Raw genomic sequence first — 20,674 nt, forward strand, 5'->3', positions numbered from 1 at the left:
GGTGTTGGTTTGGTAAGAGAATTTAATTTGGGTAACTTAGGTCCTAACCATCTCTCATAACAACTTGTGATCACCTTGCAATTTAACGACCAAGGAATTCGGTACACTTTTCGTCAAAATGAGCACTATAAAAATTGCTGAACGGTTAAAGAAAAGATAGGTTTCTGAAGTGTACAAAAGATTTTTACATGAAGCTTCTGAACTGTATTATTTTTGTCAATATTGTTGTGACTGTTTGACTTTGACTTTGACAGGTAAACAAGTATGGCGAGGCGAATATTGGACGCATCGAATTCGGCTCTATGTTTACTTTCCACTGCTTTTTATTTTTTTTAAAGTGGAAGAATTAATTTAATGACTTGTAAAATAATAAACACATACAAATATTCTCTTTAGAATAATGACGGACATAAAAGTGTGCAGAATATGCCTTCGAACAGAGGCTAAAATGTATCATTACAGTTCATATCGACTTAAGTTTTATTATGAAGAAGTTATGGCTCTACAGGCAAGTTTATTTATACTTTTACGCTTTGGGCTCAAATAATTTACATAGTATTACTATCTATCTAACGTAAGCAGCTCTTAAAGTATTACATCAGGAGCGAAAACTATAAAATTGAAAAGAAACTAAAACACAAACTTATCAGTACCCTTAGTATGAGTTTGCTTTACTGATTGGCTGCTCTACAATCTAGCTCTACATTTAAAGTAATCGTTTCGATTACTTTAAGTAAGTACTGTAAGTAAGTAGAGCTAACTCATACTAAGGGTATGGAACAGGCCTATTTACACTGTTGTGGATCATTCCTCAAAAAATCATTACAGAATCAATTTACATGATTCTCTCAAATTATTTTTAGTTTGTCTGAACTTTAAAAAAGACTAAGACCTCTGACTGTTTCTGCATTTAAAGATTGACATGTAAAAGTGTAACTCATTTGCAGAAATAAATATCAACTAACTGAACAAAATGATAAATATATCATTTATCAATTTTGAGCTAATTGCTCGAATCTACACTTTGGAACGAACAAATAGCTTCACTAGAGGACTGACCGACAGACAGACGTTATTAATATATTTGCTTTGACGTTCAAAAGTGCCTTCCTGGTCTATATGAAATAAATAATTTTGACTTTGACTTGACTTTGATGCAAATCTCATGCATTCCTTTATGATATTTTTTTTTAACATATATTGTTTTCTTTTATAAACAGTTCAATGAACAAGATGGTCTACCTCAGTACTTCTGCTATGAATGTGCCACCATACTACACAAGTTCCATAGATTTAAGGAGAAATGTTTTAGCGGGCAGAAGGCTCTCCGAGAATTGGCTTGGAGAGGTCCTGTAAGTATGAATTTTATTACACTTTATGATTCTGAGATAGCTGTAATAATAAAAAATAAAAATGTGTTTATTATCACTATTTCCATACAAATTAAATGCCGGGGCTTTCCAGAAAGTAACCCGAAGATACTTGTGATGGGATGAACCTCGCTTTTCCTCAATTTATTAACAATTGTGTTGTTGTGAGAATTAGTCATAAGTAGTATTAGTCATTTCTATAAGACTAATGAACAAAAAACAAATTAGAATTGTACACAGCTGTAGTATAGAATTTTGAGTAAGGTAATTAATGAATGCTTCCCATTATTTCTCCCGCCCCTGTTGATTTGATCGTATTAATGCCTTCATGGTAGCTTACAAGCCCATTATTATTTAATCTAACTGTCACAGTAATAAATAACTTAAATAGTTACGTAGTTATTTTAAGTATGCCAAAGATGCTGTTGTAAATCTTTTTACTATGAACTTAAATGAGACTTCTACAACTATTTTCAGATAACCTATGAAGTAATATACAAAATGGATCGCCCAATATCTTTGCATAGTACACCAGTAACATCAATAGACTTTCCAAGCCATATCAAGAATTACTTACCGAAGAATGGCATAGAAGAATCAAATGATATGTTCGACCCAGAAAAAGTTGAGAAAATAGAAAATATAGAACTAGACTATTTTAGTGAAACATCAATGCCAGAGGACACAGAACCAATGTTAGAATTTGACACATTCCCTGAACATTTCGGAGAAGAAAAAATAAAAGCTGATACCAACGAAGTGACATACGGTTTCAATGGAGATGAAGACAATCTAGTGAATATTAAATGTGAGATTATCAAAGAAAAGAAAAGCAAAAAGAAGTCCAAAGGCTTAGGTAATAAGGTTTTAAATAGTAAGCATTGGAGGAAGATTACGTTGAATGAGGAGGAGGCTTTGAAGAATTTCAGAGCGAGGGCTGAAGACAAGAAGTATGTGGATGCTGCGTATAAGTGCTCGGATTGTTTCCGAGGTTTCTCTAAGAAGGATATGTTGGATAGACATTTGCAGCTACGGCATTTTGAGGTTTGTGATATGAAATGTTATTGAAGATAGCATTGATTACAACTAGACTATTTTTTTGAGGGGCCCAAATTATCCAATGCCTTCTCCTGCCTTGGGCGAGGAGGGAGGGAGTGCCAAACTCTTACTGACTAAAATCCACCTCGTTCCTACTCCTACTTTTCGAGCCAGAGCCCCCGCAAGTCGGCAGATCCGGATCAGGCGTCAGCCCTACTGGGCCCCATCTGTGTTGGTCTGATGGCTCTTTGAGGCGTACGTGAAACGCGACGCGCCGCACGCACGGGTATGGTTCTGGTCGGGCGGCGAGCTACTCTTGTTCGCTGTCCGTTTGCTGTTACCATATTTTGGTCATCGAAAAAGTTACTTAAATACCATAAACTTAAAGCATATTTTTCTGATGTTGAGCCAACTCAAATGTCGGTTCTAACATGTACAGTTCAAGTAGATATGTTTGTCATCGAAAAAGTAACTTAAACCGAATAATCTTAAAGCACATTTTTCTCCAAACAGATGCTGGGACCACTGGAGTGTCGTTTCTGTCGCGTGCGGTTTAAGCTAAAATGTTACTTACGGAAGCACTTGAGGGAGCATTATGTGAAGTATGAGTGTTTGCGGTGTCATGTCATCTGTCCTTTAGAGTGAGTATGGCTTTATAGTATAGTTAACATCACGTGATCAGTCTGATAGTTTGCCGGGTTATACCACTGGTGACGTGTATTTGTCTTACATAGTCAGTGACCCTGGTCTCCTGCACCGTGATTTTGTGGTTTATGTATTATTTTTTTATTATTATTAGATTTTTTTAGATAGATATTTTGAATTAGAAACGATATAAAATAGGACATTGACATTGGAAGGACACAAAATGACATAAATATACAAATAGAAAATAAAAGAGATAAAATTTCATAGAAAGGACATAAAAATAAAAACGCCCGCATTGCTGTTGCGAGGTGGACTAATGGTAGAGGGCGTGTAGTAAAGCAGCTACTCGAAATCGTAACCTAATTCGATAAACAGTTTAAAAATTATTCTTAGTTTTTAAATTACCCAGTCTCATAGACATATAGGTCAGCAATGGCGGGTTAAAAAAAACAACACAATCACTTTTTTATCTATAGTAATTACTAGCTTCTGCTAGCGGCTACGCTCGCGTTCCCGTGAGATTAAAAGTATTGCATCACCCAAGGCAGCTGATACCCTGTCTGTATACCAAATTTCATCAAAATCTGTTCAGTAGTTTCAGCGTGATTGACGGACAAACATCCAAACAAACTTTCTTTATAATTTTAGTGTGATTGTTAACTTATATTGTTTCAGACACACAGCTATTCTTCACAATGAGTATCACAGTGGACTTAAGCGGAAGTGCGATTTCTGTGACCAAGAATTTAGGTAAGACATTTAAAATATATTCTTGATTAGGTACAATGGGGGACACATCCGCCTGTCCTAGTCGGTGATGACACATGCGTTGGCGCCGCCCACCACCACGCTTCATTCGCTACGCGCGCTAGAGAGCTGCTTTCATTAGGTGCAAGCAAACATTTCATGTGTATATTGAATAATTCTTTTGTGTGGAAGTGTTTATTTTTATCATAATAACAAAACAACAAAATTTCGAGCGCACGTGCTTTCGCAATTCGCATGATAGCAGCGAGGCGCCCGCGCCTGCGTTATAGGAATAATAGTAGGTTATTGGGAATTTACACGCGCGTGCTAACGAAATTTAGTTGTTTTATTAGTGATAAAAAAACTAACGAGACATACTACACCCATTTTCCAAAACAAGTTTCTTTGGGAAAGTTGTTTGTAATCATGAGTACAGTCACGTGTTTAAATATCGTTCACTAATTACCAGTCTCTCTATAAACCTGATTATAAATTATGAAATTATGATTCTAGACACACATCGACATACTACACACATTTGCGTACGCACCGCAGCGAGCACGTGTGTACTCTGTGCGGAGAGTCGTTCGTCAGCCACGCCGGGCTACACCAACACAAGCGGGTCAAACATGTCATTGACAAACTTGTGAGTATTGCATACTGGACCTTATAATAATGTGTTACGGTCTATTTTACTCTGTGCGGCGAGTCGTTCGTCAGCCACGCCGGGCTACACCAACACAAGCGGGTCAAACATGTCATTGATAAACTTGTGAGTATTGCATACTGGACCTTATAATAATGTGTTACGGTCTATTTTACTCTGTGCGGAGAGTCGTTCGTCAGCCACGCCGGGCTACACCAACACAAGCGGGTCAAACATGTCATTGACAAACTTGTGAGTATTGCATACTGGACCTTATAATCATGTGTTACGGTCTATTTTACATCAACATAGCACCGCAACGAGCAATATAAATAATTATGTACATAAATTTTGTCGTTTTAATCACATATCATAGACTTTTTATGAACCCCGGTGTGACTCGAAACTAGTCGAGTATCCTTGAGCAGTTTACGTTTGAGTACTCAACATTAGTGAGAAAAATAACGAGGTTTTGAATTTGATTCTTGGACCAGGCAACTAATTTTTTATTGTTTCACAATACTTAAGCTTGGAATAAATTAGCATCTCTGCCTAACTCCCTAGGTCTCTGGTCACTCAAACTAAAACATACTCTAAACTAAAGATATTTTTATTTGCATTAACATGAGTGATATTACACATAGGGAATACATGCAATGGTGGTAGAATAGGTACATTGAGCTACATGTTATGCCGTCTAGGCGTACAAATATTTATAGTTTTAAATCTTAAGCATACAAAGAATTATAAGTATCAAATTATTAAACTTAAATAAACAAAAACAATGGAAGATAATCTAACAATAAGTTATCACAATATATGGCAATGTAAACACAAAAAACAAAAGTTAGCAAATTAATAAGGATTATTATATTATTAAACGTACTCTAAACCCAATCTACTAAGGTCCATTCTCCCTTGACAGGACAGTCCGGGCGACGATGAAGAAGTGGACACATACTGTATGCGGTGCGACATTACATTTGAAACGCGAAAGGCTTTCGAGGAACACGTGTTTCATTCTGCTCTACATAGTGACGGGGAGAGGTAAGCAGAACTAGAGGTTATTTGGAACTAAGGTAGATGCTTTTATTATTGTTAGTGATGTAACGAATGTAATGAAATTCGATCCAAATTACTTTTGACGACTAGTGGGATCTACGGAGACTTTTGACACTATATTCCTAATGGTGAACTTAGATTCTATCAAAATTTGGCTCTTCCCTTATTTTGGTTATTGTTATTAGAATAATGTTTTGATGTTAACTTTGACCTGACTACCTGTGAATAGCGTGTTAGTAACGTGTCAAAATAAAGCGATAGAAAAATTGGTCTAAATTCTTAGGTCAATATTCGCATTCGCGAATGTCTAAAATATTACCTTTGTTACATCACTAATTATAAACTGTCTTATTTAGCTGGCCCGTTTGTTTGTTTGGGTGAAATTGATTGGTAGAATAAATACCGTTTAACATAAATATCATTTATGTATTTTTTTTTTGTTTCAGTAACTTCGATCAAGGGAACAATAAAAAGATATTAGGTAAAAAGGAACAAGCAAAGGTTAGTATCTAATATCATAAGTATTTATATGCATTCTTAGAGCGCTTGTACAGTCACAGTCATATACCGATGTCCGGAGCATGTACAGTGGGGGACAGATCCGCCTGATCAATTTACAATTTTTTTTTTTATATGATATAAGCCGGTAAACTAGCTTTCGAATCACCTGAGGGTAAGCAATCGCCGCTACCCATGCACACTCGAAACACCATTAGTTAGTTGGCGGGTTTTTAGGTGTTAGCTTGTTGGGGAATCGGGGATAAATTAATAAGGAAACATGTGATAAATATTTTTTTTATAAACCACACCGCGAATCCAGTTAAAACAAGGTCGAATTCAGTGAAAAATACGAACAAGCGCTCTTAATATTTTAAAATTTTCTCTTAATTTATAATTATTTTACACTTTTTTAACAAAAATATCTTTATTTCTTACAGATAACAAGAAGCTTAAGAAAAAGGTACGTTTCGTTAATTTAATTTTAAATGTTAATACAAAATACTTTTTTAAATGATCTACTGATGTTGATTATGATAATTACATCGTATAATGAATGTGACGAATTGATAATTACTTATTGTAATTTTTCTCACAGGGACACAGACTCAAGTATGTTAATAACGGAACAGAAGACTTCAAGTAAAAGAAGGAAACACAGAAGGGAACATAGGAAGCCTACGACTTGCCATCAGGTAAGTGTGGGAGAGCCATGCTTCGGCTCGAATGGGACGGCTCGACCGGAGTGATACCACGGCCTCACAGAAAACCGACGTGAAACAACGCTTGCGTTGTATGCTTGTAAAAGTCTGTTAAAGTTGCGGTTTAAAAGATTAGTCGTGGTGGCTCGGAGATTTTCGAAGTTAAATGTACTTTGTAAGATTATTTAGACACTAATTATAAACGGGGAAGGAAAACGTCGTGAGGAAACCTAGGCTTGTAATTCCTAGTTATAAGTTTGAAATCGCCAACCCGCATTGAGCAAGTGTGGTGATTAATGCTCAACACTTCTCCATGTGAACGTCTTTGCACAGTAGTGTGGATGTTAATTATATGTGTGATGAAAAATCTACTCTATTTTTTATATGATCTGAATATAATTAATGTTATTATCTTGTTTTAATAATTCTATTTCAGTGTGGCAAACACTTCGAGACCCAATCAGCTTGCTTGAAGCACCATCTATCGGAACATCCGCGAACTTCGTTCTTCCCGCCCAACCAGAGATATATTTGTGAGATCTGCGGCTCTTCTCTAGCTGTAAGTACTTTCACAATATTTTTATATTAGTTTTTAAGGTGACATGGTCAGTAACACTATTATTAGAACTTATGACGGGATATTTACCATGTTTTTCACTTCGATGAGTTTCCGATATTTCGGCACTGTTGCAAGCGCCACGATCACGGATTAATTTTTATATTATACAGGGCAACATATTTTTTGGTGTAACTGCAACAATAAGTGTTAGGTATCGAACTTCAGAAGGAGAATAAAGCCGGTAAACGAGCAGACGGATCAGCTGATGGTAAGCAATCGCCGCCGCCCATGGACACCTGAAACACTAGAGGAATAGTTTTAGAACAAGATTTTGTGTAATAATTTGATTATATTTTCATATTTGATTTAATGATATTATTATAAAATTATTCTGTCAACAGAATCGTTCACATGGGATAAAAAGTAGTCAACGTGTTATTACATATCACAATTTACCCCTGTTCCAAATTGCATCTCGATCCTTTCAACCGTTTTTACGTGATTGATTAACAAACACACACACAAACTTTCGCATTTATAATAATTAAGTAATATTCTTTATTTCCCCAGCCGGGCAGTATACAGACACACAAGAACATGCACTCTAGAGAGAAGGTACATCGATGTGACACGTGCGGGCGGGAGTTCCACGCCGCTGTCGGGTTGAAGCGACATCTATTGGTAAGTAAATCGAGTAGTTATATAATTTTATATATTTAATTATATTGTAAAGGTCACTCATTCGGGTTGAACCGGTAAAAACGGGCATTGCGGCAACCTGCAGAAAAAACGATGCTCATTGCCCCCTACTAAATTTTGGTTTCTAATTCTAAGGATGGATTCCCGTCATTCTAAGGATGTTTTTTCACCAGAGATGTGCTATGCTACGTTGCTGTAGATGCGTTTGGCTTCCATCAATCATATTCATTGGTACACATAGCACTGGTGGAAACGGACTCAGCTATGTTTTTTATATGGAAACATGCGTGCTATGGATGGCTTCCCTACTATCGATACATGGCATACTGAAGCTGCGCATCTGCGAAACAACAAACTCTAATGTTAGTCCTTAAGACCACACTCACTCCAAAAAAGTACGGCCGTCAACATGCAGATTCATCTTAAAGCACATCTTAAAGCAAAAACATATTCATTTTAAAGTCTTCATTAATATTTATATAGGGATGTTAATTTCTCACGTATTTCCAGACGCACACAGGAGAAAAACCATACTCATGTTCTCTATGCGACAAGCGGTTTACACAGAGCAACAGTATGAAGCTACATTACCGTACTTTTCATCTTAAAGAGCCGTATCCGAAACGGTAAGTTTTTTTTTGTCTTAATGATGATAATAATATTATTGATGATAATGATAATAATATTATCATCAGGCAATCTGTATGATCAGAAAGTTCAATTAAGTTTGCTTTTTTTATCTACTATTTGCTTCTTGATTTCGTCATCTACAAACGTATTCCCTATAACCCCATACAAATTACCATTCCATATTCACGGTTTCTGTATTTGCGGCATATTTACGGAACGCATACCCCGCGAATAAAGAGCTTCTACTGTAGTTATACACAATTGTCTTATTTGCTCTATATTTGGAGTTTTACTCGTCAACTCCCGCTGACGCTATCGAAGTATATCAGTAACAAATAGTATTGCTTCAAACTCATGGTAGAGGTACAGAATGTTTAAATTAGCTTGCATTTGTTTAGATTAAATTTAGTATTTGTAATGTTACCCCCTTCCTGCTGACAGCGACAGATTGATCTGGTATTTGGTACACACTTTTAATCTTGATGACCATAGAATTATAATCCATATTTTTCTACAAAACTATAATATAGTTGGTATATAAGACAACAAATGTATAACTTGTAATTTTTTACAGAGTTCGAAGAAAAGGCAAAGAACTACCGAAATCGGTGGAACAAGGTGAATCAACTAGTGAAGAGGATTCAGACAGCAGTCTACCGGACATTGAGCCTAGTATACTCAAGCCTGACGCGGGAATCAAACCCGTGACCGGTACACTACCGGACAAACCCTCTGATGATAGCATGCATTATTTGACACTTACGTAATTTTGTTAAAAAAGATAGATTCTCAATGGGGTGTACTGTATTTTTGCTCAACAGATGGCACTAGTGTTAAGCTTTACGTTTTTTTGTCCAATAGGGAATTAGCTAGCATACCATTGGACTCTCAATATCTGTGTAGTTTCCTCAGTCAAAATATTCAAAAATATATTCATACAATAAAATGTTCAAAAATAATCACACTTCCATTCATAGTTTTGATGATCTACTTAATAATCGATTTTTCTGGCTACTTAATTTTCTTTTTGAAACAAGTCTTTTATTTGACGTAAAAATCTGACGACGTGGTAACGCACTATTTCATGCGAAATTCATAGAAAATATCGTTCTTGACGTTTTGAATAATGTATTGAATTTGACTAGTAGGAAACTAGCCTTTTGACAGCTGCTGTGATTGGATAAAAAACCTCTTGCTATATTTACGCCATTTGGTAAGCAAAATAACGGTAGCCCCCGTTGCACCTGTATGTATGTCTGTCCGCGATTGGCTGGCCCGATTCTAATGCGGTTTTTTAGTTTTGCAACTTTCGACTGATTTTGTGTCTGTATGTGTAATGGATGGATGGTAGATTGTCATGTGTAGTGTATTGAATTCGTTTCTCGTAAAAATAAATGTTTTCATTCGCAAGTAATGTGTTACAGTTGACGCTTGTTGATTCAAACTTTCGATTCGAACCTCTCTATAATTCGAAGTTTTCATGAGGTCCCTACTACATACATAACTTTACGCCTGTCTCCCAACGGGGTAGGCTTCTGCCTGTCTCTACAATGGACCGCCAATTGTTACGAACCTTACATATCTCGTTCGCTTGAAGCGAACTCTTTATATTTCCAAGTAAATCAATATATTTTGTATACACTTGTAATTCGAGCGAAAAAATCAGTTCTACATAACCAAATGACTCATTAATTCGAACTTATTGGCATCAAGCTCTCGACAATTCGATTTTACAGTAAAAAAGTGACAGAAAAATCTCAGAACTTCCAGAGGCCAGTACCGATATTTTGAGGCAAATTATAATTTTGGACCATTTCATACTTCAAACATTCAGTAAGTCGTACATTTTTCGTATCCTAAGACATATTAAATGAACTAACAAACACGGTTAATTTACTCACATATTAAGGGACACCTGCACTACTAGTTTCGAGTCACAGAGGGACTCTTCATCATCGTCGCCGCGTCTGCGCACGCTGCTCATGATGAAGAGCCCCTCTTGTTTCGAATTAACGAGAGTCGACTGTATATTATTATTTCAATTAATATTTATGATAATAATGAATATCATTACTTACAAATCAATGCCAGTGTTTGTGTAAAGAGATCTACTTGTGTGGATGTATGTAGTCATTCATCTATTGATGTGACCCATTATATTGTAAGATTTTATTATATTAACTTAATCACAACAATATTTGTTTTATTTACTTATCCCTAATTATGTTTACTATAGCCCCCACTATCTAAAAAGTTAACTCTGAAAGTTCTTTTTTTATGGAACATTTAAACGAGCAGACGTTTTACCTGATGGTAAGCCATCACCGCCGTCCATAGACACTTGAAACACCAGAGGCGTTACAAGTGCGTTACCAGCCTTTTAGGGATTAGGAATTTAAGGGTTGTTGGGGGATAGAGGTTTGGGAAGGGCCTTAGGTAACCTCACTCACATAACGCAAGCGTTGTTTCCCGTCGGTTTTCTGTGAGGCCGTGGTATCACTCCGGTCGAGCCGGCCGATTCGTGCCGAAGCATGGCTCTCCCACACTTAAAGTTGCCGTGTAGTGAGAGGTAAATAAGATCGGTTGCTGTTTATAACAGATTCCTAAGTCATATCGAGTAAAAATAGTTAAGAGTTTGTAATCACTATTACGGATTAGAACATATAATAATATCTCAAGACCTTTCTATATCTAAGACAAGGATTGGCCGCAAATAGCTTTATACAGAGAGGAGTGGAAGGAGGGTAGGGAGGCCTTTGCCCTGCAGTGGGACGATCATGGCTGAAATTTAAATCAAGAACTTTCGATATAGCGTGAGACTGCGTAAAGCATTGACGAATTAATGACATCAAGACAAGAAGCCTTTTGTAAGATCCATACCATTATACACAATATCAAAGATCGATCGTTTATTAAATGAAACCAAAAGAATATATAAATATAATATAATACATGTACAAAATCTATTAAAACAACCGTTTTTTTTTTTAGATTATGCCTACTGTAGTTAGATTTTTTTATGTGTTAGGCCGGCAAACGAGATGACGGATCACCTGATGATAAGCAATCGACACTACGGATCCATGGACACTGGCAACACTTTAGAGGAGTTACAAGTGGGTTGTCGATTCTTTGAGGGATGTAGGATAGCGACAACTGACATATGACAGAACAAATCATTATAGCGACAACTGACAGAACAAATCATTATAGCGACAACTGACAGAACAAATCATTATAGCGACAACTGACAGAACAAATCATTATAGCGACAACTGACAGAACAAATCATTATAGCGACAACTGACAGAACAAATCATTATGGCGACAACTGACAGAACAAATCATAATAGAGACAACTGACAGAACAAATCATTATAGCGACAACTGATAGAACAAATAATTATAGCGACAACTGACAGAACCAATCATTATAGCGACAACTGACAGAACAAATCATTATAGCGACAACTGACTGTACAAATCATTATAGCGACAACTGACAGAACAAATCATTATAGCGACAACTGACAGAACAAATCATTATAGCGACAACTGACAGAACAAATCATTATAGCGACAACTGACAGAACAAATCTTTATAGCGACAACTGACAGAACAAATCATTATAGCGACAACTGACAGAACAAATCATTATAGCGCAACAACTGACAGAACAAATCATTATAGCGACAACTGACAGAACAAATCTTTGTAGCGACAACTGACAGAACAAATCATTATAGCGACAACTGACAGAACAAAATAGCGACAACTGACAGAACAAATCATTATAGCGACAACCGACAGAACAAATCATTATAGCGACAACTGACAGAACAAATCATTATAGCGACAACTGACAGAACATATCAATATAGCGACAACTGACAGAACAAATTATTAGACTTAGCGACAACTGACAGAACAAATCATTATAGCGACAACTGACATAACAAATCATTATAGCGACAACGGACAAAACAAATCTTTATAGCGACAACTGATAGAACAAATCATTATAGCGACAACTGACAGAACAAATCATTTATAGCGACAACTGACAGAACAAATCATTATAGCGACAACTGACATATGACAGAACAAATCATTATAGCGACAACTGACAGAACAAATCATTATAGCGACAACTGACAGAACAAATCTTTATCGCGACAACTGACAGAACAAATAATTATAGCGACAACTGATAGAACAAATCTTTATAGCGACAATTGACAGAACAAATCATTATAGCGACAATTGACAGAACAAATAATTATAGCAACAACTGACAGAACAAGTCATTATAGCGACAACTGACAGAACAAATCTTTGTAGCGACAACTGACAGAACAAATCATTATGACGACAACTGACAGAACAAACCTTTGTAGCGACAACTGACAGAACAAATCTTTGTAGCGACAACTGACAGAACAAATCATTATAACGACAACTGACAGAACAAATCATTAAAGCGACAACTGACAGAACAAATCAATACAGCGACAACTGACAGAACAATTCATTATAGCGACAACTGACAGAACAAATCATTATAGCGACAACTGACAGAACAAATCATTATAGCGACAACGGACAAAACAAATCTTTATAGCGACAACTGATAGAACAAATCATTATAGCGACAACTGACAGAACAAATCATTATAGCGACAACTGACAGAACAAATCATTATAGCGACAACTGACAGAACAAATCATTATAGCGACAACTGACAGAACAAATAATTATAGCGACAACTGACAGAACAAATCTTTATGGCGACAACTGACAGAACAAATCATTATAGCGACAACTGACAGAACAAATCATTATAGCGACAACTGACAGAACAAATAATTATAGCGACAACTGACAGAACAAACCTTTGTAGCGACAACTGACAGAATAAATCTTTGTAGCGACAAGTGACAGAACAAATCATTATAGCGACAACTGACAGAACAAATCATTATAGCGACAACTGACATAACAAATCATTATAGCGACAACTGACATAATAACAAAACAACGAAATGACATCGCATTTATGTCGTTTACATGCCAATAAACATGGATAGACCATCCCAACGAACAACTGTTGGATAGAAAACCCGCAGGCACGATCACCTCGCCTGGTCGGAGGATCCTTCTTATCTTTCGGAACTTTACTTTCCGTTGCCTGAAAAGATTTAACGTATTAGAACTCACTAGACGGCGCTCTCAAAAACTAAATACTGTTTTGAATTTAATAATTCTTTTTGTGTTGAATAGCCTTTTTATCGAGAAAGAAACGAACGAAACAACATACTACGATCAATAGAAGCAGAAAAAATTAAACCTATAGGGAAAGTAAAGTAATAAAACTCGCTATAATTGTTAAAATTATATGTACTATCGATAACTTAGATTACATCACATAACATAGAGGAGAGTTCATACAGGACGTTGTCTAGCTCTTGTCGTCTTTCCTCGACTTGTCCTCGTGCCGGCGACCCAGCATGTCGCGCTTGGCGCAGCATTTGTCGTTCTGGAAATAGAAAAATAAGATTCTTACTATCCGAATTGCAAGTCGCACTTGTAATTTGCACTTGTACAGTCTTATGGTAACCGGGTCTGATTCCCGTATCAAGTAATGCTATTCAGACATTTTATTGCATGGGACTTACATAACTGGTGAAAATCGGGTGTTACACAGTAGATATACGTATTATGTGTACCACTGTCTAAAATGTCTCGAGAAAAAAGTTCCATAACGTGTTCAATCAAGCAAAGTAAAGTGCTCCTATTAACATTTTCAACATTAATTTATTTAATACTGTTTTATTTCTGGTAATAATATTAGACTAGCATCTGCCATTGGCTTCGTCCGCATTCCTGTGGCATAAACAGTATCCTATCACCAAGTCAGCCTGTTTATATACAAAATTTCTTTAAAATCTGTTTAGTAGTTTCAACGTGACTGACGGTGAAACAAACAAACTTACATACCGAGGCTGTAAAGGGAAGGACATACAAGTACACAATACCATTTATTTGCTAGAAAAGTTAGGTCCAAATGCCAGCACAAATTACTTTCAATAGATAGATATACTTACAGAATCATGATCACTGGAGTCATCAGTATCGGAGGTGGAGTCAGTGTCGTAGTGTCCGAGCCCCGGCAGTACGCCCACACAGCGTAGTACGCAGTCTTCAGTGCCCGTAGCGTTGCCGTTCTGCGAATCGCTAGAGAAGAAAAATAAATGGGTTAGGGTTGGGAAACTAGACGGGGCGTGCCCACAAGAGAAAAAATAGTTTTCTATAAATATATTATAATAATAAATTCAGTAAGATCTACAGCCAAAACAGTCCTATTTGAACTCTACCGGTCTATAAAATGGTTTTGTGTATTGTGGCAACTGGTGCCGTGCAACGTATAACGGGTTCGATTCCTGTACAGAGCAACTATTTGTGTGATTGTAAACTCAATCACGACACAGGAGAAAATCCTAACGTGGGGGCAATGTTCTTTTTAAAAGAGAAAATATCTAAAACCACTTATTACCAAGGGTGAGGGCAGGTAAAAAAAACCTCACGTGATTAAGTCTTTGACTGCCAATAGAAAACTGTTGAAGGCAAATCCTCCGCTAACGTCGATCACCGGTGACAACCACGGCGTTCAATGTGTTAAGAGTGAAACCGCTTTAGAAGAAGATGAGTACTACAAGAATACTTACTTAGTATTAGTTACAATTCCGTTGGACTTCGGCGGCGGCGAGTCTTTGTCCTGCTTCTCGCCATCTAGCTCACTCGCCTTGCGTTTTCTTACCACCACCTGCCACATTAATACAATGTTTTAATAATATATCTTTTAAGTGTGGGAGAGCCATGCTTCGGCACGAATGGGCCGGCTCGACCGGCGTGATGCCACGGCCTCACAGAAAACCGACGTAAAAAAACGCTTGCGTTGTGTTTCGTTGTGTGAGTGAGGTTACTGGGGGCCCAATTAACCCCCTTTCCAATCCCCGATTCCCCAACAACCCTTAAATTCCTAACCCCCAAAAGGTCGGCAACGGCAACTCTCTTTGTTTTTATAAGTCTAATGTAATAGGGGGTTAGCCTATTGCCATATACCGGACAAAATTCCAGATTCCGTACTACTACAGCGAAATTTCCGAAACACCGGCAAAAGGCCAGTAATACTTTGCCCGACACGGGAATCGAACCCAACCCCTTGCCCGGCAGTCACAATTGCGACCACTCGATCAACGAAGCAGTCACCTGTATCTATGTATTTCAAGTAAAATATTATGAAAAGCTTACCCCTTGCAGTTTATTCTTCTGTGTGTTTTGGCCTTGCGAGGTGGTCTGTGTGTTGCGCGCCGGCGCGAGCTGAGCGCGCAGTCGAGTCAACTCCTCACTCTCTGCTAGGTTGGAGACCCGCTCCCTAAGGAAATAATAGAATACATGATTACAAATATAACTGCTTTTACTCGCGAACCGTGTCATCAATTAAATTGAAAGGGAAGAATTTCGGAGAGAACAAGAATTCAACGTCACCCCTTTTTTATCCCCGAAAGGGTAGGCAGAGATGCACATTACAGCACGTAATGCCACTGTACAATGTACCTACAGCCAATTTTCACCATTTGTGTTATAAGTCCCATGTAATAGGAGGTGAGCCTTTTGCCATACACCGGGCACATTTTCAGACTCCGAGCTACTACTGAGAAATTTTGGAAACCGAAAAGGTCCAATAATAAGAAAAAGAATTTGCCAAAATCTATATCAACGCGAAAAAACACTCGTGGGTATTAAGTATCTACTATTAACCTAATTTGGAGTATCATTTAATTTTATAAGCACTAGGATCTGTTCCTTATCCGGAGCTGCGGACTACCTAGCGGGTTTACCGGGGCTCCGGCTCGAAAAGCAGGAGAAGAAACGGGGTGGTTTTTAGTCAGTAAGAGTCTGACACTCCCTCTCACCTCGCCCAAGGCGGGAGAAGTCATTGGATGATTTTCCCACCTCAAAAAAAAAAAAAAGGATCTGTTCCTTACCTGAACTCCTGCATTTCTCTCTGCTCCTCAATGGAGATCTGTTGGGCAGCCTTAGCCTTTGAGCGTTCCACCAGGTCCAGGAATCCGACCTCATCATCATCAAGGCCGCGGATCATGTTTTCTGCAAATATACATTTTGTTATAAAATATATACATGAGGTAATAGTAATACCTACATAATAACGAAAGAATATTGGAAATGTCATTTGATTACTTAATACAAATTATACTGTATCGCATTTTAGTGGTTATTTACTTGTACCAACGGATTATTTAAATAAATATTGAAAGAGGTTGCTCGACTAGTTACAAGCCACACCGGGGGCCCATAGTCACAAAATGTATACTCGATAACCGACGCAACGAGCGTCACAGTCACGTAAGCCGTACAGGTAAATTGTACTGTTAACTATATTTATTTTTTAACTCTTTATGCACATAAATGTGTACACAAGGCAGGCCTATTTCTGTAGGCATTTTCTACCAGCCAAACCTGTTACAAGTACCTAGTTACATATAAACAAAAGATAGGTATAATGATGCTGATCATAAACATGGTAACTATTTAGAGCAACTTACTGAGCTTATGTGCCTCTTCGTATTCAGCCTCCTTCTTCAGTCGCTGCTCTTCCAAGCGCTGGTACAGCGGCCGCGTGTCATAAGGCTCTTCTGGCGCCTCTGTGACAGAAAATAATATCATCAGTTATACGTCCCCTGCCCTAGAGAAATACATATTATTGCCTAGAGGCCTAGAGAGTCTTGAAGTTTAAGTTTGCCTCATATCCAAGGGGATATGGATGGGATATTTGGGGAAGACTATCCAATAATTTCTCCCGCCTTGGGTGAGGCGAGAGGTAGTGTCAGACTCTTACTGACTAAAAACCAACCCGTTCCAACTGCTGCTCTTCGAGCCGGAGCCTTGATAACCAGACAAGTAATCCGCAGCTCCGATCCTATACACTCTGTGTGCCGGTATCTCACCTGTTTAAGGAATACATACATATCGTCACGCCTTTAATCCCCGAAGGGGTAGGCAGAGGTGCACATTATGGCACGTTATGCCACTGTGTACACCACTTTTCACAATTTGTGTTATAAGACCCATGTAGGTGGTGAGCCTATTGCCAAATACCAGGCACATTTCCAGATTTCGTGCTACCACTGAGAAATACTTCGCCCGACCCTGGAATCATCTGATGGTATGAGCAGCATTGCCGGTGGACGACGGACTCAAGTGTGGGAGAGCCATGCTTCGGCACGAATGGGCCGGCTCGACCGGTGTGATACCATGGCCTCAGAGAAAATCGACGTGATATAACGCTTGCGTTGTTTCGTTGTTGAATGAGGTTACTGGAAGGCCAATTCTCCTCCCTTCCCAATCTTTCTATCATCACCTTATTCATTCATACAGTTAACTACATTGAATAAGTACAAGTAAATCATGTGATGGCTATGTCCTTCAAAATAATCAATATTCAGTACTCTTATGCTAGCTTAAAGCCTTGAACACTACCATGTATTGTCATAATGGAACATCAAATAGAAATAACACTTAAAAGAGTGATAATAGAGTTGAAAATCCAATGATTATGCTGAACAGAAGACATTTTAGAATCATGTTTGTATTAGCTGGATAACAATAGAAATTCTAATGGAATAGAATATAATAACAAATGGTTTATCATAACAGTATTAATCATTTCTGACAAGTATGAATACTCCTCACACCTAACGCACATAAGAATTTTAGGCAAACGGTAAACAAAACCATTTTAAATACAATGCAGTCATATTAAAAAAAAAAAACAATTCTATCCCTACATTTATGAACGAAACCTCTGTTGTGATGACATACGGTACCAGGCAATAGTCCCTAACCGGCTGGACCTTTTAGAAAGACTCAGAGTCGCCCATCGTGTGGTAGAGAGCCATGCTTGGAGTTGCTTTGCGCGACAAAATCCGAAATATTAAACATTTTAAATTAATTTAACTCTATCCCTACATTTATGAACCAAACCTCTGTTGTAATGACATATGGTACCAAGACATGGTCCCTAACCTGCTGGACCTTTTAGAAAGACTTAGAGTTGCCCAGCGAGCAAGAGGAGAGAGCTATGCTCGGGGTGTTTTTGAGCGAGAAAAACCGAAATATGGAAATACGTCAAAGAACAAGAGTTACAGACATAGCTCTAAAAATATGCAAAATATGTTTGATTTACTGGTCCCTTAAGTGACTCACGGATGAAAATGCCATCAATTAAAGATTCTAAATTAATTAATTAAACAAACATAATATCACAAAATACCTAAATTAAATAAAAACAACCACACTGGGTAATTACATAATATACCTAAGAAATATACCTAAAGATAAAAATATTAAATAACTAAATTAATCAATACACTACTTACACTTCACACCTTGCTTTCACACTCAATTATGAGTCTATCTCAGTATAATAGGCATTCGAAATCAAAACTTAGGTAAGTCAAATAATAAAATGTTTTGAGAAATTCAACCAACTTCATCCTATTGTTTTGGTTTTCGTGAGAACAGAATAAGTATGTTGATCGATAGATTGAGCAATGACCTAACACCAAAAAGAGAGTTTTGAGAAATAATAGGTAGTGTTCTGACTTATTTGATAATAACTTTTCAGAGGTACATCACGGTTACATTAACCTGACACTTGATATAACTAAACAACTGATATATTGATATATTTTATGGTAAATGAGGAGACCGATCACCTGATGGTAAGCAATCGCTGCCCATGGACACCCGAAACATCAGAGGCGATACAAGTGTGTTGCCAGCCTTTTGGGGGTTAGGAATTTTAAGGTTATTGGGGAATCTGGGATTGGGAAGATTTCATTGTTCTCACACAATGAAACACAATGCAAGTGTTGTTTCACATTGATTTTTGAGGCCGTGGAATCGGCCTGGTCAAGCTGGCCCTTATTATTGTTAAAGGCATTTTAGTTACTTCCCAGTCAAAATTAGTCCAGCGTTTTCGGAGATTAGTCAGAACAGACAAACAGAACATACAAAATTGCATGTATTGGTATGCAAAATGCATTGTATTGGTTATATTGTATGTATTGTATTGAATATTTATAGCAAAAACCAGTTATTTCAATATTACAAACAGACACTCCAAATTTAGGTATTAGGTAGTCTAGAATTCAATTGTGAATAAATATGACACATAAGTAGTAGTCACTTTCCAACAAGCTAAACATTAATATGTTGATTTAAAAGGAGGAAACTAACAACCATATTGCTTATTATTTACCAAATAACTACAGGGCGACATAAAATCCATATTATGTCGGTCGTAAAATTTGATTTACAAAAACCGACCTTATTGCATACATCACAATGACTTTTCTACATTCAAGACATGATAAGGGGTATTTGAACATTTTTTTTTTTTAATACGAAACAGAATTAATGAAGGTGTTTAAAAATAAATGCCATATTAAAAATTATGCGATACGTAATAAGACATATTTCATGCATTTAATGCACTCGTTTGTTTGTCATGCAATTATCACGACACGAAATAACCGTTTCAAAGTTAATTAGCAATTAAAACAGAATTAAAATCTTGATAATTTAAAAAATATAGAGAAGGCCGTCCAAAGATATCGCTGTAAAGTTTTAAAGCGTTCGTTTTTTTTTATCAATGCCAAACGTAACAATGATGAATGATCCTAATGCGATCAAAACAAATTCTGGTATTTTACCTTCCGGCTGGTCTGCTGTACGTACTTTTTCCCATTCCTCTTGCCTTCGCCTCCTCGCTTCCAATATTTCACTTTCGGATATAAATCCAGAACTCATTTTTAATTAAAATAATATTATCTCGATAAAAAACACTGCACCTCACACACTTTTTTCTAATAACCTAACTTTTTTCAGTAAATTTGATTTTGATTGGTAGCTGTCAAGCAAAGGAAACCTTATTGTTATGCCAAAGACGTCAACATAGCTTTTAGTTTTTTAGTATTTTATATTTTGAA

General features: G+C 37.1%; 2 protein-coding genes across 2 annotated transcripts; one reads left to right on the forward strand and one right to left on the reverse strand.

Annotated features, from left to right (window-relative positions):
- Positions 1-53: 53 nt before the first annotated feature.
- LOC118277541 (zinc finger protein 354C) lies at positions 54-10,547 on the forward strand. The gene is made up of 14 exons (XM_050696531.1): positions 54-508; positions 1,221-1,352; positions 1,848-2,414; positions 2,922-3,049; positions 3,732-3,806; positions 4,317-4,449; positions 5,375-5,496; positions 5,958-6,012; positions 6,450-6,472; positions 6,608-6,704; positions 7,147-7,269; positions 7,840-7,950; positions 8,479-8,594; positions 9,173-10,547. The coding sequence occupies exons 1-14, from the start codon at positions 401-403 to the stop codon at positions 9,363-9,365; spliced, it is 1,983 nt and encodes a 660-aa protein (XP_050552488.1). The 5' UTR covers positions 54-400; the 3' UTR covers positions 9,366-10,547.
- A 3,434-nt stretch (positions 10,548-13,981) lies between these two features.
- Positions 13,982-20,587, reverse strand: LOC118277542 (PSME3-interacting protein). The gene is made up of 7 exons (XM_050696553.1): positions 20,399-20,587; positions 17,228-17,326; positions 16,649-16,769; positions 15,912-16,035; positions 15,326-15,423; positions 14,705-14,834; positions 13,982-14,136 (listed from the first exon to the last, which is right to left on the reverse strand). The coding sequence occupies exons 1-7, from the start codon at positions 20,493-20,495 to the stop codon at positions 14,059-14,061; spliced, it is 747 nt and encodes a 248-aa protein (XP_050552510.1). The 5' UTR covers positions 20,496-20,587; the 3' UTR covers positions 13,982-14,058.
- Between the last annotated feature and the right edge of the window lie 87 nt (positions 20,588-20,674).

Source organism: Spodoptera frugiperda, chromosome 10 (assembly GCF_023101765.2).
Source record: "Spodoptera frugiperda isolate SF20-4 chromosome 10, AGI-APGP_CSIRO_Sfru_2.0, whole genome shotgun sequence".
NCBI lineage: Eukaryota > Metazoa > Arthropoda > Insecta > Lepidoptera > Noctuidae > Spodoptera > Spodoptera frugiperda.

What these genes read in the sequence shown, in the direction of transcription:
- LOC118277541 (XM_050696531.1), top strand. Translation starts at nt 401, where the DNA reads ATGACGGACATAAAAGTGTGCAGAATATGCCTTCGAACAGAGGCTAAA. An exon ending in AAGAAGTTATGGCTCTACAG is followed by an intron (nt 509 to 1,220) that starts GCAAGTTTATTT and finishes TTTTATAAACAG; the next exon opens with TTCAATGAACAAGATGGTCT. An exon ending in AAAGAGCCGTATCCGAAACG is followed by an intron (nt 8,595 to 9,172) that starts GTAAGTTTTTTT and finishes AATTTTTTACAG; the next exon opens with AGTTCGAAGAAAAGGCAAAG.
- LOC118277542 (XM_050696553.1), bottom strand. Translation starts at nt 20,495, where the DNA reads ATGAGTTCTGGATTTATATCCGAAAGTGAAATATTGGAAGCGAGGAGG. An exon ending in GGAATTGTAACTAATACTAA is followed by an intron (nt 14,835 to 15,325) that starts GTAAGTATTCTT and finishes TTTCTTCTCTAG; the next exon opens with CGATTCGCAGAACGGCAACG. An exon ending in ACTCCAGTGATCATGATTCT is followed by an intron (nt 14,137 to 14,704) that starts GTAAGTATATCT and finishes TTCTATTTCCAG; the next exon opens with AACGACAAATGCTGCGCCAA.